Source organism: Rousettus aegyptiacus, unplaced genomic scaffold (genome assembly GCF_014176215.1).
Source record: "Rousettus aegyptiacus isolate mRouAeg1 unplaced genomic scaffold, mRouAeg1.p scaffold_m13_p_16, whole genome shotgun sequence".
NCBI classification, from domain to species: domain Eukaryota; kingdom Metazoa; phylum Chordata; class Mammalia; order Chiroptera; family Pteropodidae; genus Rousettus; species Rousettus aegyptiacus.
The window spans coordinates 54,411,726-54,425,441 of record NW_023416291.1 but is presented as its reverse complement, the minus strand read 5'-3'; the positions used below and the strand labels follow the sequence as shown (position 1 = coordinate 54,425,441).

The 13,716-nt window shown below is 65.5% G+C and overlaps 2 protein-coding genes and 2 non-coding genes across 4 annotated transcripts; 2 read left to right on the top strand and 2 right to left on the bottom strand.

Annotated features, from left to right (window-relative positions):
• Window positions 1-2,457: 2,457 nt before the first annotated feature.
• GAMT (guanidinoacetate N-methyltransferase) lies at window positions 2,458-5,270 on the top strand. The gene is made up of 6 exons (XM_016126671.2): window positions 2,458-2,699; window positions 3,518-3,663; window positions 3,795-3,858; window positions 4,265-4,332; window positions 4,436-4,546; window positions 4,927-5,270. The coding sequence occupies exons 1-6, from the start codon at window positions 2,519-2,521 to the stop codon at window positions 5,065-5,067; spliced, it is 711 nt and encodes a 236-aa protein (XP_015982157.2). The 5' UTR covers window positions 2,458-2,518; the 3' UTR covers window positions 5,068-5,270.
• Window positions 5,271-5,851: 581 nt separating this feature from the next.
• Window positions 5,852-12,411, bottom strand: NDUFS7 (NADH:ubiquinone oxidoreductase core subunit S7). The gene is made up of 8 exons (XM_016126672.2): window positions 12,177-12,411; window positions 11,059-11,092; window positions 10,178-10,246; window positions 9,547-9,664; window positions 8,282-8,461; window positions 8,155-8,201; window positions 7,416-7,504; window positions 5,852-6,023 (listed from the first exon to the last, which is right to left on the bottom strand). Exons 1-8 carry the CDS (start codon window positions 12,190-12,192, stop codon window positions 5,926-5,928), a joined length of 651 nt encoding a protein of 216 aa, XP_015982158.1. The 5' UTR covers window positions 12,193-12,411; the 3' UTR covers window positions 5,852-5,925.
• Window positions 12,412-12,464: 53 nt separating this feature from the next.
• TRNAN-GUU lies at window positions 12,465-12,538 on the bottom strand. Its single transcript has one exon. It is a non-coding gene; the product is annotated as a tRNA-Asn (tRNA).
• Window positions 12,539-12,668: 130 nt separating this feature from the next.
• TRNAF-GAA lies at window positions 12,669-12,741 on the top strand. Its single transcript has one exon. It is a non-coding gene; the product is annotated as a tRNA-Phe (tRNA).
• The last annotated feature ends 975 nt before the right edge of the window (window positions 12,742-13,716 follow it).

The following is a 13,716-nucleotide window of genomic DNA, read 5'->3' as shown; positions in this document are numbered from 1 at the left end:
CTGGAGTCAGCTAGTCGGGGGAGGACCCGCTGGATTGGATAGGTGTGTGCGGAGGGGCGTGAGGGGGGAGTAGCCCTGGGCAGAAGGTCTGGGAGTTGCTCAAACGTTAACACAGCATCTCCAGATGAGCCGGCAGCCTCCACTGCTTTCAAACCCAGCAACCTGGGGGCGGGGACTTGCTCAGAGACCCACCTGCACGCGGCAGTTCACGGAGGCACGACTCATGACCGCCAAAGGCAAACACACCCCCAGGGGCCATGGACGGGTGAACGGAAGACGGGGCGTGGTCTGTTCCCACACCGGAACACCGTTTGGCCTTGGGAGGAACGGATGTCCTGAGGCCTGCCCCTACGGTGACCGGCCTGGGGGACACTGTGCTCGGTGACACCAGCCAGACACAGGAGGACGCGTCCTGCGTGACCCCGCTCACGGGAGGTCCCCGGAGGAGTCAGACGCACAGAGATGGAGAGTAGACAGTGGGTGGCAGGGGCTGGGGAGGGGAAGGGAGTTAATATTTAATGGGGACAGAGTGTCAGTTTGGGACAGTGAGAAAATCCTGGAGGTGGGTGGTGGGGACGGCTACGCAACCTGTGAGTGTGCCTAAGGCCACCGAGCTGTGCCCTTAACAGTGGTTAGGGTGGCGAAGTTTATGTTGTACATGTTTCACCACAATAAAAAAAAAAGTACCCAGATCAAAATCTCCCCCACGGCGCCCTGGCCGCGATGGCCAGCATCTGGGGCGTCCTTACAGGGGAACGTGTACCAGACAATACAGGGCCTACCAACACACACACATGTGCACACATGCATGCGCACACACACACATGCACGCGCATGTGCACACACATGTACACATGCAGTGCACACACGTGCACACAGCACACACACGTACGCACTGCACACACGCATGCGCACACTGCACGCATGCATGTGTGCGCGCACACACACGTGCGCGCACACACGTGCACTGGTCTGTAGCACGCTCTGCACTCTGCCTCCTACCCGCCTTTTCCCCTAACGCCTGCTGGAGCTCGTTGCAGTGAACTCGCAGAGGGGGCCCAGGAGGGTGGCTGGCAGTGGGGGCGGGAACCAGACGGGACGCACTCATGAGGGGGAAGGCGGCGTGCCTGCAGCCCAGGTGTCCAAGGGCACCTGCTCATCCCACCCCTTCCAGAGGGTCTCGTGAGGTCGGTGCCTTCAGTCACACCCTCCAGACCACGTTAGACCCCGCGGTGCCCTTAGTTTTACCGAGCACTTTCCACGCACCAAGCCTGTGGGACAGACAATGGAGCCAGGAAGAAATGCCTTTGGTCAGTAAAATAGCAAGGAATGGTGCTCAGGGATAAAGCAGCCTGGGGGGGGGCGGGGGGATCGGGGTGGCCCAAAGCAGGCATTGAGCAGAGAGAGGGGGGCATCAGGCCAGGAGAGACAAGCTGTCCAGGCAGCAGGAGGAGCATGTGCAAAGGCCTGGGGGCAGAAGCGGGGCTGGACCCTGAGAGGAGGACACAGGGGCAGAGAGAGAATTGAACAGGAGAGCCAGCTAGGAGGCCGCCTGGGTTCAGATCCTGGGGCCTTGGCCGCTCTGGGCCTCCGTGTTAGCACGTGCTCTGAGTAGCAGGAATGGTGTTCAGGGCTCGTGAATGGTGGCCCGACGCGCGGAGGCTTGGAAAAGGGAAGTTGAGTTACAGAGCCCGGAGGCCGCCCCTGTTCAGTGGGCAGGTGGGTCCCAGGGAGGCAGGCAGAGGGCACAGCTGAGCTGGGGAGAGGGGGCGGGGGGCTGCCCTGCTTGACTTTCTGTGCATGGGGACAGGAGAGTGTGGGGCTCACGCGTCAGTCCCCAGACCTAGAGGCTTCTGCATTGTGGGTCCCCCCAACAGGTTCCTGAGGCCTCAGGGGACCCCCGGCTTATGGGGTTGGGAAGTGAGCTCCTGGCGCAAGGCAGCTCCAGCTCCACTTGTTAGGGTTCCGACCTCCGTCCCCGCATCTCACCCCAGGGGCCATGAGACTGCCGCCTGTGCCTCCTGGAGCCTGTTTTCCCATCTGTGAAATGAGGACAATTCAGAACCCACCGCAGCATCTTCGAAGATTAAATGATTTAAAAAACATAAGGTACTTTCGGAAGAGCCTGGAAAAATCATTCGATCCCCCCAAGCACAGCAAGGAAGGGGCCTTCCTGCGGCGGTGACAGATGAGGAAAGTGAGGCAGGAACGCGACGAGGCGAGGCCCGGGCCCCTGAGGGTTCGCTGCTGCAGTGCCGGTTCCGCAGTCCGGGCGCTGGCGGCTCGTCGAGCAGGGGGCGCCGGCGGGTCCGCGGGCCCGCGCGCGGCTGCCTTCTGTGCGGCTGCCGCCAGAGGCCGCTCGTACCGCGGTGCGCGCGGTGGGCCCGGGCCCGGCCGCCCGGCCACGCCCCCGGCCGGCCACGCCCCCGGCCGGCCACGCCCCCGGCCCAGAAGGCGCTGCAGGGACCAGCCCCGCGCGTTGGAAGCTGATTCCGGGGCGCGCCGTCCAGCCCGCAGCATGAGCTCCTCCGCCGCGACCCCCATCTTCGCGCCCGGCGAGAACTGCAGCCCCGCGTGGCGGGCGGCGCCTGCGGCCTACGATGCCTCGGACACGCACCTGCAGATCCTGGGCAAGCCGGTGATGGAGCGCTGGGAGACCCCGTACATGCACGCGCTGGCGGCGGCCGCCGCCTCCAAAGGTAGACTCCCCCACCCCCGGGCCCCAGCGCAGCGGCCAGGCGTGCGGAGCAACCGAGGCCGGGGGCGCGCAGCCCCGGGGCCGGCCCGCTCTGCCGCTGATGCGCATCAGAGCTTCTCCGTGCCCCTCTCGTAGCCTGAAAACTGGGGCTGCCAGCCGGGAGCGACAGGGAGAAAAAGCGGGTGCTGCGTGCGCGGGGCGCCCGCTAAGTACCAGGAGCTTCCTCTTCAGGAGGAATGAGGCCCCGGCCCCGGGGTGGGTCCTCGGCCCCCGCCTGAGGCCGGGGACAGGGGGCAGCTGCCAGCACAGGGAGCTGGCCAGTTCACGTTGGGAACGTTCCCGCACCGACTCGGGAAGCCCCGCCTGCCCCCGCTAAGAATAGCTCGGTAAGAGCCGAGGCGGGAAGACAGGTGGCAGGGTGACCCCACGGCCCCCACGTTTGAGGCCCAGGGTGCCCAGATCCCCCAGGCGTTGGGTGTGCGGCCTCTGGGCCTTGGTCTGGTCTGTGATCCAATGGGGACCAACCTGCCCTCCCCCAATCCTGGGCCTCCTGGGCTCTGCGCACTTCATGTGGGGAGTGTTGGGGGAGAGGAAAGTAACCAAGTCCAGCATACCACCCCCGGTGCACACCGCTGGAGCCAGGCGCAAAGTCCCTCGGGGCTGGGCCTCCCTGGCTGCTGGCCAGGGCCCACGCTGTTCCCGCTCAGGGCCGGTGCCCGCTGTGCCCTCCCGTCCTGGTAGCAAGTTTCTCTGTGTCGAGTTGCCGCCCCTGCCCCCGCCTCTGGGCAGCCTCCCAGCCCCAGCCCTTTGTGTGTGTAGGGGGCCGGGTCCTGGAGGTGGGCTTTGGCATGGCCATCGCGGCCACCAAAGTGCAGGAGGCAGCCATCGACGAGCACTGGATCATTGAGTGCAACGACGGAGTCTTCCAGCGGCTCCAGGACTGGGCCCAGCAGCAGCCACACAAGGTGCGCCTCCGCGGCCCCCCACTCCCGGAGGAGGGCTGCAGACCTGGGAGGCGGTCTCCCCCGCCCTCGCAGTGACCTCCTAGGGACCTCTCTGACCCTCAGCCTTCTCTTGTTTTCTACCCTGCCCCAAGGTGGTTCCCTTGAAAGGCCTGTGGGAGGAGGTGGCGCCCACCCTGCCAGATGGTCACTTTGATGGTGAGGGGCCTCTGCCTGAGTCTGCACTGTTAGCCCGCGCCTTGCTCACTGACCTGTCACCCAGCGACATGAGCCCTAGCGCTCAGCGGACACGGAGTGATGCCTAAACTCAGTGTGGCCCCTGGACCAGCGGTCCCCAGCCTTCGTGGCCCTAGGGACTGTGCTCCTCTGAGACTCTAATGCCTGACGATCTGAGGCGGAGCTGGGGAGCGGCTGCAAACGCAGATGAGCAGAGGAAGCTTCGCTCCCCTGCCTTGCCGGCCGCTCCCCTTCTGCTGTGCAGCCCCTCAGGGGTGGCTGGGGACCTGCCTCACAGGAGGCAGCCCCTGGGGCCCCCGGCCGCGTGCGGGTCCACCTCGTGTGCCACTGCCGCCAGGCTGACGGCGTGGCTTCCGCCCCCCCGCAGGGATCCTGTACGACACGTACCCACTGTCCGAGGAGACCTGGCACACACACCAGTTCGGCTTCATCAGGGTAGGTCCCCGATGGGGGCGGGGCCGGCCAGGTCGGGATGTGCCGTCCACACATGGGCCCCCTCCCGCCACTCGCTCCCGCCCTGACCGCTGCCCCCTCCCAGGGCCACGCCTTCCGCCTGCTGAAGCCGGGGGGCGTCCTCACCTACTGCAACCTCACCTCCTGGGGGGAGCTGCTGAAGACCAAGTACTCGGACATCAGCACCATGTTCCAGGTGCCGGGCCCCAGCCCCGCCCCAGGCAGCCAGCGACCAGGGCTGGGAGGCAGCTGTGGCCACCTGTGCCCTGGCAGGGTCCCCTGCCTGCCCTAGGCCTCGCGCTGCTCTCTCGGGTGGACTGTGAGCGCCTGTGAGAATCAGACGAGGTCCCCGCCCGGTGCCCAAGACACAGGAACACGGGGTCCGCCCAGGGCCCCTCTGCTTCAGCCTTGTCTCACTCAGCAGCTGGGCCAAAGGGAGGCGGGGGCGGGCGGGTGGCGGCGGCTGCAGCCCCTGGGGGCCTTGGCACTAGTGAATGCCACGCAAGGACGGGTGGGCCCCAGGGTGTGTGTCACCGGGCCTCGGGGCCTGGAGGTTACCTGGCACCCCCCCTGCAGGAGACCCAGGTGCCAGCGCTGCTGGAGGCCGGCTTCCGGCCGGAGAACATCCGCACGCAGGTGATGGAGCTGGTCCCGCCCGCCGACTGCCGCTACTACGCCTTCCCGCGGGTGCTCACGCCCCTGGTCACCAAGCACTGAGCCGGCTGGCCTCCCCGCACCCCGACTCGGTGCCTTCATGGCCTCACAGCCTGAGGCTCTACTTGAGGCTGCACCCCCGGCCAGCGGTGTGGCCCCAGGCCACCTCCCTAACTTGGGCAAGGGGACCAGCACCTGCTCCCTGTGGGCCGTGGGATGAAATAAACATTAGAAGTGGCCTGGCCACCCCGCAGCACCACACGGAAGCGGCTCGCTCACTCCGCCCCGCCGCCGGAGAGAAGCCTGTTCCCTGGCTGGCAGGGGGCCCGTGGGTGGGCCCTTTGTCCCTCCTGTGGAGCCCACGCCTCCCGCCTCCAGCCCGCCCATCGTGGATGGCCGCGGATGGCCCCGTCCCCAGGCTGCCACCCAGCCGCCCTCCTCCCCTGTGGTTTGCATCTGGGGTCCAGAACTCGGTTGGGACCACAGGGAGGGCGGCAGCACCCAGGTCCTTGGGCCAAGGGTGTCTGGCCACACTGGTCAGGCCAAACCTCAAGCTAAATCTCACATCAGCCTTGCACAGGCCCCTCGGCCCACTGCACGGGCAGTGTCACGTGCTGAGGTCCACTCTCCCACTGCCCAGTGTCTGACTTGGGGCCCCATCCAGCCCTAGTGCAGTGGCCACCCCTCCCCTGCAAGCCCCCCTTCACGATGGGCAGTGCAGGCCCCCAGGGGGGGTGTGTGGGCCCGGCCACCTGCCTCCAGGGCCTCAGTGTCTCGGGACCCTGGCCCTGCCCCCAGCGGCTGCCACCCTGCCTCCCGGCCCCTGGGCACACAGCACGGGCAGTGGTCTCAGCAGGCTTCTCGGGTTTATTGACCATCTGGGACGGGGACGGGGATGGTGACGGAGACGGCCAGGCGCTGCTACCTGCGGTACCAGATCTGCAGCCTCTTCTCCCGCTTGATCTTCTTCTGCAGCTGCAGGATGCCGTAGAGCAGGGCCTCGGCCGTCGGGGGACAGCCTGGGGGTGGGACGGCCTCAGTGCCCCGTCCTGCGGGCCGGCCACCCGCCCCCTGCTGCTGGCCAAGGGCACTTGAACCATAATGTAGGTCAAAGGGCACACTAGGGGCAGCAGAGGCCAGGCCGCCCAGGGTCCTGGGACGAGTGACGTGGGCACCGGGGGCTCAGGGCTGGTCGGCCACGTCCTGGCCACGTCCCAGGGAGGGGAGGGCTGAGTCGGCCCCCACCCCACGGATCCGCACTGCAGTGGCAGGGGTGTGGCCCGTCACAGGGGAGGTGGCGGCAGGGGGTGGGGGACAGAGTGGGGAGGCCCGCACACTGAGAAGGGACCCCTGATGGGTCCTCTTGGGTCCCATCCGGGCTCCTGAGCTGAAGAAGCGGACGCGTCGCTCCTCGAGGACTTGCCCAGGACCTGACAGGCCTGGAAGGGCAACTGCCCGCGAGGGCTGTAGACCCCGCCGTGGCTGTGCCCCCGCTGAGCGTGGGGTGCATGGCGACCGACGGCCCAGGAGCGCCAGCCCAGGTGCGGCGGAAAACAGGCCAAAGATCACAGCCAACCGAGCAGCAACGGCCCGAGGCTAGACGCCTCCCCCTCCCTCGGAGCCCCGCCCACCGTGCCCTCTGCCGCCAACAGGCAGGCTGGGCGCAGCTGTGCCGGGATCTGTCCCTACAACCTGCAGGCTCCCTGGGGCCTGGCCCGGTGCTGCCCAAGACAGGGCTGGGCCTGGAAAAGCCCCTCCGTAAACATTTGCCAAATGCTAAACACCGTGGCCCCGTTTTTCAATCTGCTCTAAGCCCGCATCGAACCCTGTTTCTCCACCTTCGGGAGGTGCTGGCATGTGCCTGGGAGGCCTCCCTGCCGAGGACCCTGCGGGGGCCCAGGCGTGCCCGGGTCCCCCGGCAACGCGCACACCGAGGAGGCACGAAGCTCCGTGCGAACGTGCCCCAAACGACACAGGACAGGCACCGTGCTCCTGCCCTGCTGATCGGCCCTCAGTGGGCGCCCCGCATCTCAGTTTGTGGAACCCCACCCCCTGGCAATCCCGGGGGTGGGGTGGGGTGCGGGGGCGTCTCACCCGCCCGCCTGGAAGATGAGAACGCGCGGATACTGTTCCTGGCCTCCCAGACCTTTTCTGGTTTCTAACTGAATTTCTTTGGTTTTGATTCTTTTAGGTGGAATCATAAAAAACTGGCTTAGAAATAGCTGAAAGTCGGTCCTGACCCCAACACGGGCCTGGTCCGGCATCTGGATGGAACCGGGAAGCCCCTTTGGGGGACGGAAGGAGCCCAGGTGTCTGCATGGACCTGGGGACCCTGTGCCATGGGTGAGTGGGCCGGCACTGGCTCCACGTCCGTGGAGGCCCGGGGGCTGAGGGACGGGCCACAGGCTTACCTGGGACGTAGATGTCCACGGGCACGATGCGGTCACAGCCCCTCACGACGGAGTAGGAGTAGTGGTAGTAGCCGCCCCCGTTGGCGCAGCTGTGGGGGGAGGGCCGTGAGGGCCACCCGGCCCCGCCCGCCCAGCGCCCTGCCCCCAACCCGCACCCTGTGAACCGCAAGCCGGTGCCCGGGTGTCGGAAAGGGCAGGATGGGGCACGAAGTCGCAGGAGAGGCAGCGGCCACTCGGGACCAGGCAGGACAGAGGACGCTGACGGGCGGGACCTGGACACGCCCGCCCAGCGGGGGGCGGGGGGGTAGCCAGACGCGAGGCCACGGGGCGCGTGACTCTGCTGACCTGACGTGTCCTCACACACACGTCCACGGACAGACATGGCGGATGGGGCGACTGCTGGGGCTGTGGGGGGGTCTCGGGGTGATGGAATGGTCTGGAACTGGATGGGGGGGATCCCCGCAGCGTGAATGACAGCCGCGGCAACCGCACGGTCCACGGCTGCGCCTCGACGGGGCCGGGCGGCAGTGCGGGTGCGCGAGGCGAGGGAACAGACGGGCCGGGCCGTCGGGGGGCGACAGCGCCAGGAGGGGGCGCTCCGGGGGCCGCGTGCGCAGGGGCGCGGGAGCAGCCACCCGCCTGCCGCTGCGGGGGTTCACGGCCTGGGTCCCCCTGGAGGGCCCTGGTCAGACGGACGCACAGACGGGCGGGGAAGCCCGCGGCCGGCCCGGTCGCTCACCTCCCCATGGACACGACGTAGCGGGGCTCCGGCATCTGGTCGTAGACCTGGAAGAGACGGCGGCGTTTGCGGGCGGCGTGGTTTGCGGGCGGCGGGGCCAGGAGGCGGGTGGCGGGGTCGGGCCTACCTTGCGGAGTGCAGGGGCCATCTTGTTGGTGAGGGTCCCGGCCACGATCATGACGTCAGACTGGCGCGGGCTGGCCCGGAAGACCACGCCGAAGCGGTCCATGTCGTAGCGGGGCGCCGCCATGTGCATCATCTCCACGGCGCAGCAGGCCAGGCCGAAGGTCATGGGCCACAGGGAGCTCTGGGGGCCGGGCAGTCAGTCGTGAGTGAACAGTGGCCCGCGTTTAAAGACAAAGCGCTCTCACGCAGAACGTCTAGATCCTAGCCTTTCGTGATGAACGGCACACTGAAATGATCTCCAGGTCCCTCGGACACCTGCCGCCAGCCTGAGCCGCTGCCCTGGCCCGGGGCTGCCCCACAAAGTGCGGTAAGCCAGGCACCCACCCTTCTCGGCAGCCCCGTTCCCACAGGAGAAAAAAGGAGTTAAAAAAAAAAAAAACCAGGAGAAATGGGTCTTAACATCGCTCACGTAAGCCAGTGTGTCCTGGACCCCAACCGCTAACAGTGGCGCAGGCTAGATGCCAAGGCCCTGTTCCCAACACCTCCTGGTGTCCAGGGACTCCTCCAGGAAGCCCTCCCGGATATCCTCAGCCGACCTACTCTCGCCCACCTGTCTGGGCCTCACTTCCCCACATCTGTGCCGCTGCCAGACCTTCCTCCACTCCTGCGTGTCCGATCCGGGGCCTGGAAGTGGCCCCCACGGCCCCCGATGTGCCAGTGCAGGTGGCCAGCAAGGGCTGCTCACGTGACAGGGCCTAAGCCCTGACTGGCACCTGAGCTGGCTGACCTTGACCTTGTCCCTGACCTTGTCCCTGGGCGTTCACAGCCACAAACCGGGTTGCGGTGCACACCTCTGCCCTGGCATCATGTGACACAGACACGGAGACAGCGTGCGGCCTCGGTGGGGGCTGTCGCTGAGCCCGGCCCAGCACCCCCTGGACGCTGAAAGGAGCCTCTGTCCCACGAGAAGGACACGTGTCCAGTGGGAGGCATGGCACACACAGTCCTTGTGGGAGGGGACACTGGGCGGGGCAGGCTTTTAGGATTTCTGCTGTTTTCAGCACACATAACTTGTAGTTAAAAAGGCCAACTTTCCTCTTTTCTAAAAAATGGAGAGAAGACGAAACTGCAGAAAAGAGGCGGGCCATCTTCACTGGGGGCCGCGGGAAGGGCACAGGGGATACCGGGGCCTAGAGCTGGTGGAGCTGGGCTGGCCACCTGGGCCACTAGGGTAGGGGGCTGGGGGACAGCGGCGGGGGTGCTCACCCGGCGGACCCAATTGATGAGGTCATCCAGCTTGGCCACCACATACTCGCCCCGGCTGCTGGGAAGGGCACTGGGTTTGGGGACCACGGCTCCGGCCTTGGACACGGTGGGCTGGGCACTGGGCATGGAACACGGGGAGGCATTAGCCAGGCAGGGACCCAGGAGACAGCGCTGGCCACCCCCATGGCCCCCACCCTGGAGCCCAGCCTAGAGCGGCCAGAGGGCAGGACGAAGCGTGGTCACGGTCTGTCCCGGGGGGGCAGTGTTGGACGGAGTCATGGGGCTGGGCCTGGGCCTGGGCCTGGGTCAGGACATGAAGGGATCCCGCTTCATGAAGGAATCGAGGGTGCATAGATGCTGGAGCCCGCCCCAAGGCCCGTGATCACAGGGACTCGGTTTGCCCGTCTGGAAAATGGGCTCAGCCGACACACTCTAGACCAAAGGCCCTTCTGTGGTTGGGGCGTGAGGCCACTGGCCTGGACATGAGGCAGGAGGCCGAGCAGGGCTACAAGGTCAGGGACTTCTCTGTGTGGTCCCACTGGGTGGTGGCAGGGCCCTGGAGCCAGCACAGGCCCTGCTGGGACGGAGGCGGGTTTTGGGGTGTTCAGGCTCCCAGGAGGGCTGGCCTCACCTACTCGGACCGTCAGCAGCTGAGCTCACATGGACACGCCGCGTCTGCACGGCTGCACTCAGGCCCGAGCTGCGGGGAGACAGAGCGCGCGTTGACGGCAGCCCGGGCGCCCAGGCGCTGTGATAGGGGCTACCCCCGGGCAGGGACGGTGGGTCTGCGGCCTGGGGCCAGATCCAGCCTCCACCTGGTTCTGTAAACACAGGTTTGCTGACACCCATCCATCCCTGCGTTGTCTGCAGAGCTCAGTGACGCCCGCCAAAAAGCCCACAATATTCACGGAAAATGTCTGCGGGCCTGGTCCACGGGGCGCCTGTTTTTCATTTCACGCCTCTCGTTTTTCCCATTTTCTGTTTGTTTTACAGCAAATACATATTTCCTTCTAAGAAAAAGGCCTTATCGAAATGAAGCACAGTCCGCCCCAGTCCTGCCTCCCTCTCTTCCGCTAGGAAGACCCTCTCCTCAGATCTGCCATGTCCCTGGTCCCATGGTCCGGGGGTTCAGTTTCTGCACTCTGTCCTTGCAGGCCTGGCGGCCACCCGCTTTCCCATCCTGAGGAGGCCTGTACGGGGCTGCGATCTGAGCAAATGCACCGACTGCCTTTCTGAGACAGGTAAGGCGTGAGTCCTGGGGGCACCAGTGCAGGCGGACAAGTGTGAACCTGGGCTCTGCCACAATGTGTCCTGTCGCCACCGAGGGGCCTGCACCCCACCTGCTGGAGGGGGGACTTCTGGCCCCCTGCTGGCCAGCTTGCCCTGTGACCTGCAGCAGGTGGCTGTCTGCTGCCGTTCCGGCCCCTCCCAGCTCTGCCCCACCTCCTGAACCGAGTCCTCCCGGCCAGGGCCTCAGGGTAGGTGGTCGGGGTCAGAGACGGGGGCACTCACCACAGAGCAATGGTGGGGCGGAGCAGGCTGGGAGCTGCGGAGAGAACCACAGGGGGCGGCAGTGAGTAGCAGGCAGCTCCAGAGGGCACAAACTCAGGCACAAGCACCCATCAGTCCCGTCACAAGCCCCGCCTGGCACACCCCTCCTCTTGCGCTCAGTCTATCTAAAGTCCACCCAACAAATGTTTGGTAAAGAGGGGTTTTTCAGACGTGAACTAGACAGTGCCACTCCGCTGCTTAAAACGCCACAGCCCCTGGGAGAAAAGCCAGGCGGCACACCGCAGCCACCTTCACTTCCTCCCGTGTCAGGGCTGCTCCTACCTGGGAGCCTGCACACAGGCTGTTCCGTCTGCCTGGAGCACCCTGCCCCAGGCATGCACAGCCCGGCCCTTCTGCCTCCCAGTGTCCCCAGTGTCCCCTGGCCCTTGACTGTGCCTGACAGGTGTGGGGCCAGTAAATAAAGCCCCAGACATGAGCACAGAAGACAGGCTAACTGCCTCGTCCTGGACGCCTCCACCTCTTTGAGCCTCAGTTTTCCCACCATAACGTCTAGGGCTTTGCATAAAGTCACACCCCAGTAAATGCCCTTCACGGGTCAGCAGACATGGGAATTGGCACGGGAAGGAAAAATAACCTCTGTTGTCACCAATGTCTTACTGGCCTTTCTTCAATTCTGAGTGTTGCCAATAGACCACAAAGCCCCGTGTTAGCAGGCCCCGTGGTTTTCGGCCACGGAAATCACAGACGTCTCCGAACGGCGTGCCAGGGGCTGCACGCACCTCCTGAAGTAACGAGCGTCGTCCTCCGCCCGCCCCCCACCCCCGGAAAAACAACCCATCACAATGGGATCTGCCCCGGCAGGCGGCACTGCGGGCGTTAACGGCGAAGCGCCTGCATGAGGACTGGCCGACCCGCTTCTAGCCGAAACCCTGACACCCGGTCCGGGGGAGCTGCTTTCCGCTGGGACCCCGTGGCGTCCATGCTATGCGGTCCCGGGAGCAGCCCAGGCTGCGATGGCTGTCGTGCGAACGATGTCACCTTCCCGGGGAGCCCCGGGCCACCCCCCCCGGCCTCAGTTTCCCCGAGCGGCCTCTGACCCCGGCGCCCGAACCGCTCACCCGCCAGCGCCGCCATCTTGGCCTCGGCCTTCAGACAACCTCTGCGGTCCTCCTTCTTTAGCGCTCCGGGTCGCCGGGGCCGTCGCCCAAAGAGGTTCGGCTGGTGAGCGAAAACCAGATCCCGGATCCGGAACGTTCCGTTTTCGTGGACGTTCCCTGCAGCGCGCCCCAGACGCCCCACGACGCGCAGAAAAACGCGTGGGTGCGCGGAAAGCGCCCCTGAAAACGGAAGCGAACCTACCGCCTTCTTCACGCCTCAGGAAGCAAAAAAAAAAAATGCCGGCAGCGCGTCCCTGGGTGGGCTCGAACCACCAACCTTTCGGTTAACAGCCGAACGCGCTAACCGATTGCGCCACAGAGACGGCTTGGCGAGACGGTGCTACATGAGACCCTACGAGGCATGCGCGGTCGTTGCAAGCGGAACAAGGCGCGCCTGCGCCGCGGCGGCCCAGCACGGGGTAGAGTGGCGACGAGAGTGACGCTTGCCGCCCAGCCGAAATAGCTCAGTTGGGAGAGCGTTAGACTGAAGATCTAAAGGTCCCTGGTTCGATCCCGGGTTTCGGCAAGTGTTTTGACTCAAGTAAAACATCTTTTGTTCCAGGTTGGTCCAGCTTCTCTCTTCTTCATAATGCCTCATTTTTTACTTTTCTTCCCCAAAATGTCACCCCATTCTGCAGGGTTGCTGCTAACTCATGCCAATGTGGGAAGGGACAGAACAAGGCATTCAAAGCAAGCCCTGTCCCCACCCCCGTTTTCCGCCGTTTTCCAGCAGTAGCATCAGAAGCAGAGCTAGTTGTAAAAACGGACCCCACTGAGCGCCCAAACTGGCGAGAGTGGGCAGAAGCACTTTTTGCTTGTTGTTTCGCTTGGACAATCCTGGGGGACAGCCGTAGTACCCACTGCGCACAGGGCAGACGGAGGCCCGAGCAGGCCGGCATGGGGGAGTGGCGGGGCTGGCCTCCCAGCGAGGAAACCCACGCTCCGCGGCGCGCTGAGCAAAGCCAGGCCTGGCTGCTCTTGGGGACCTCGAGGGCTCCTGGGCAGGCACAGGATGTGTCACTGGGCACACAGGAGCAAAGGGTGGAGGGCCCTGAAGCTGTGCCCGGGGCACAGCCCCCCTTCTCTTTAGCTCCCATGACTGGCCCTGCTCCGCAGGTAGATTTTCGAATTTAAATAAGCTTTGGGCCTTAGAATCGTCTGAGTCACAGAGAAGGTTCGGAGCCGGTGGAGTCACCCCTGCGAGCATCACACCTGCACTGACGCGGCCACACTGCTGCCCGGCCTCCCATGTCGCTGTCTTTCCTGCCCTCCGAGGGTCTGCACCTGTGAGCCAGGCACCCAGCAGGAGTCCCCGGCCCTGGCAACGCCTGATCAAGATGGGGTGGGGGGGACCCCACGGCCACCCCACCTGCTTTCCACCCCAGCTGCAGGGCCATTGGCGGACTGCCACACAGCACTGTGGGAAGGGAGGCGGCTCGGGTGCCCCGGGTCCTTCGGGTGGTGGGGAGGGAGCACAGGGTGCGGAGGGCAATGGGGGCTA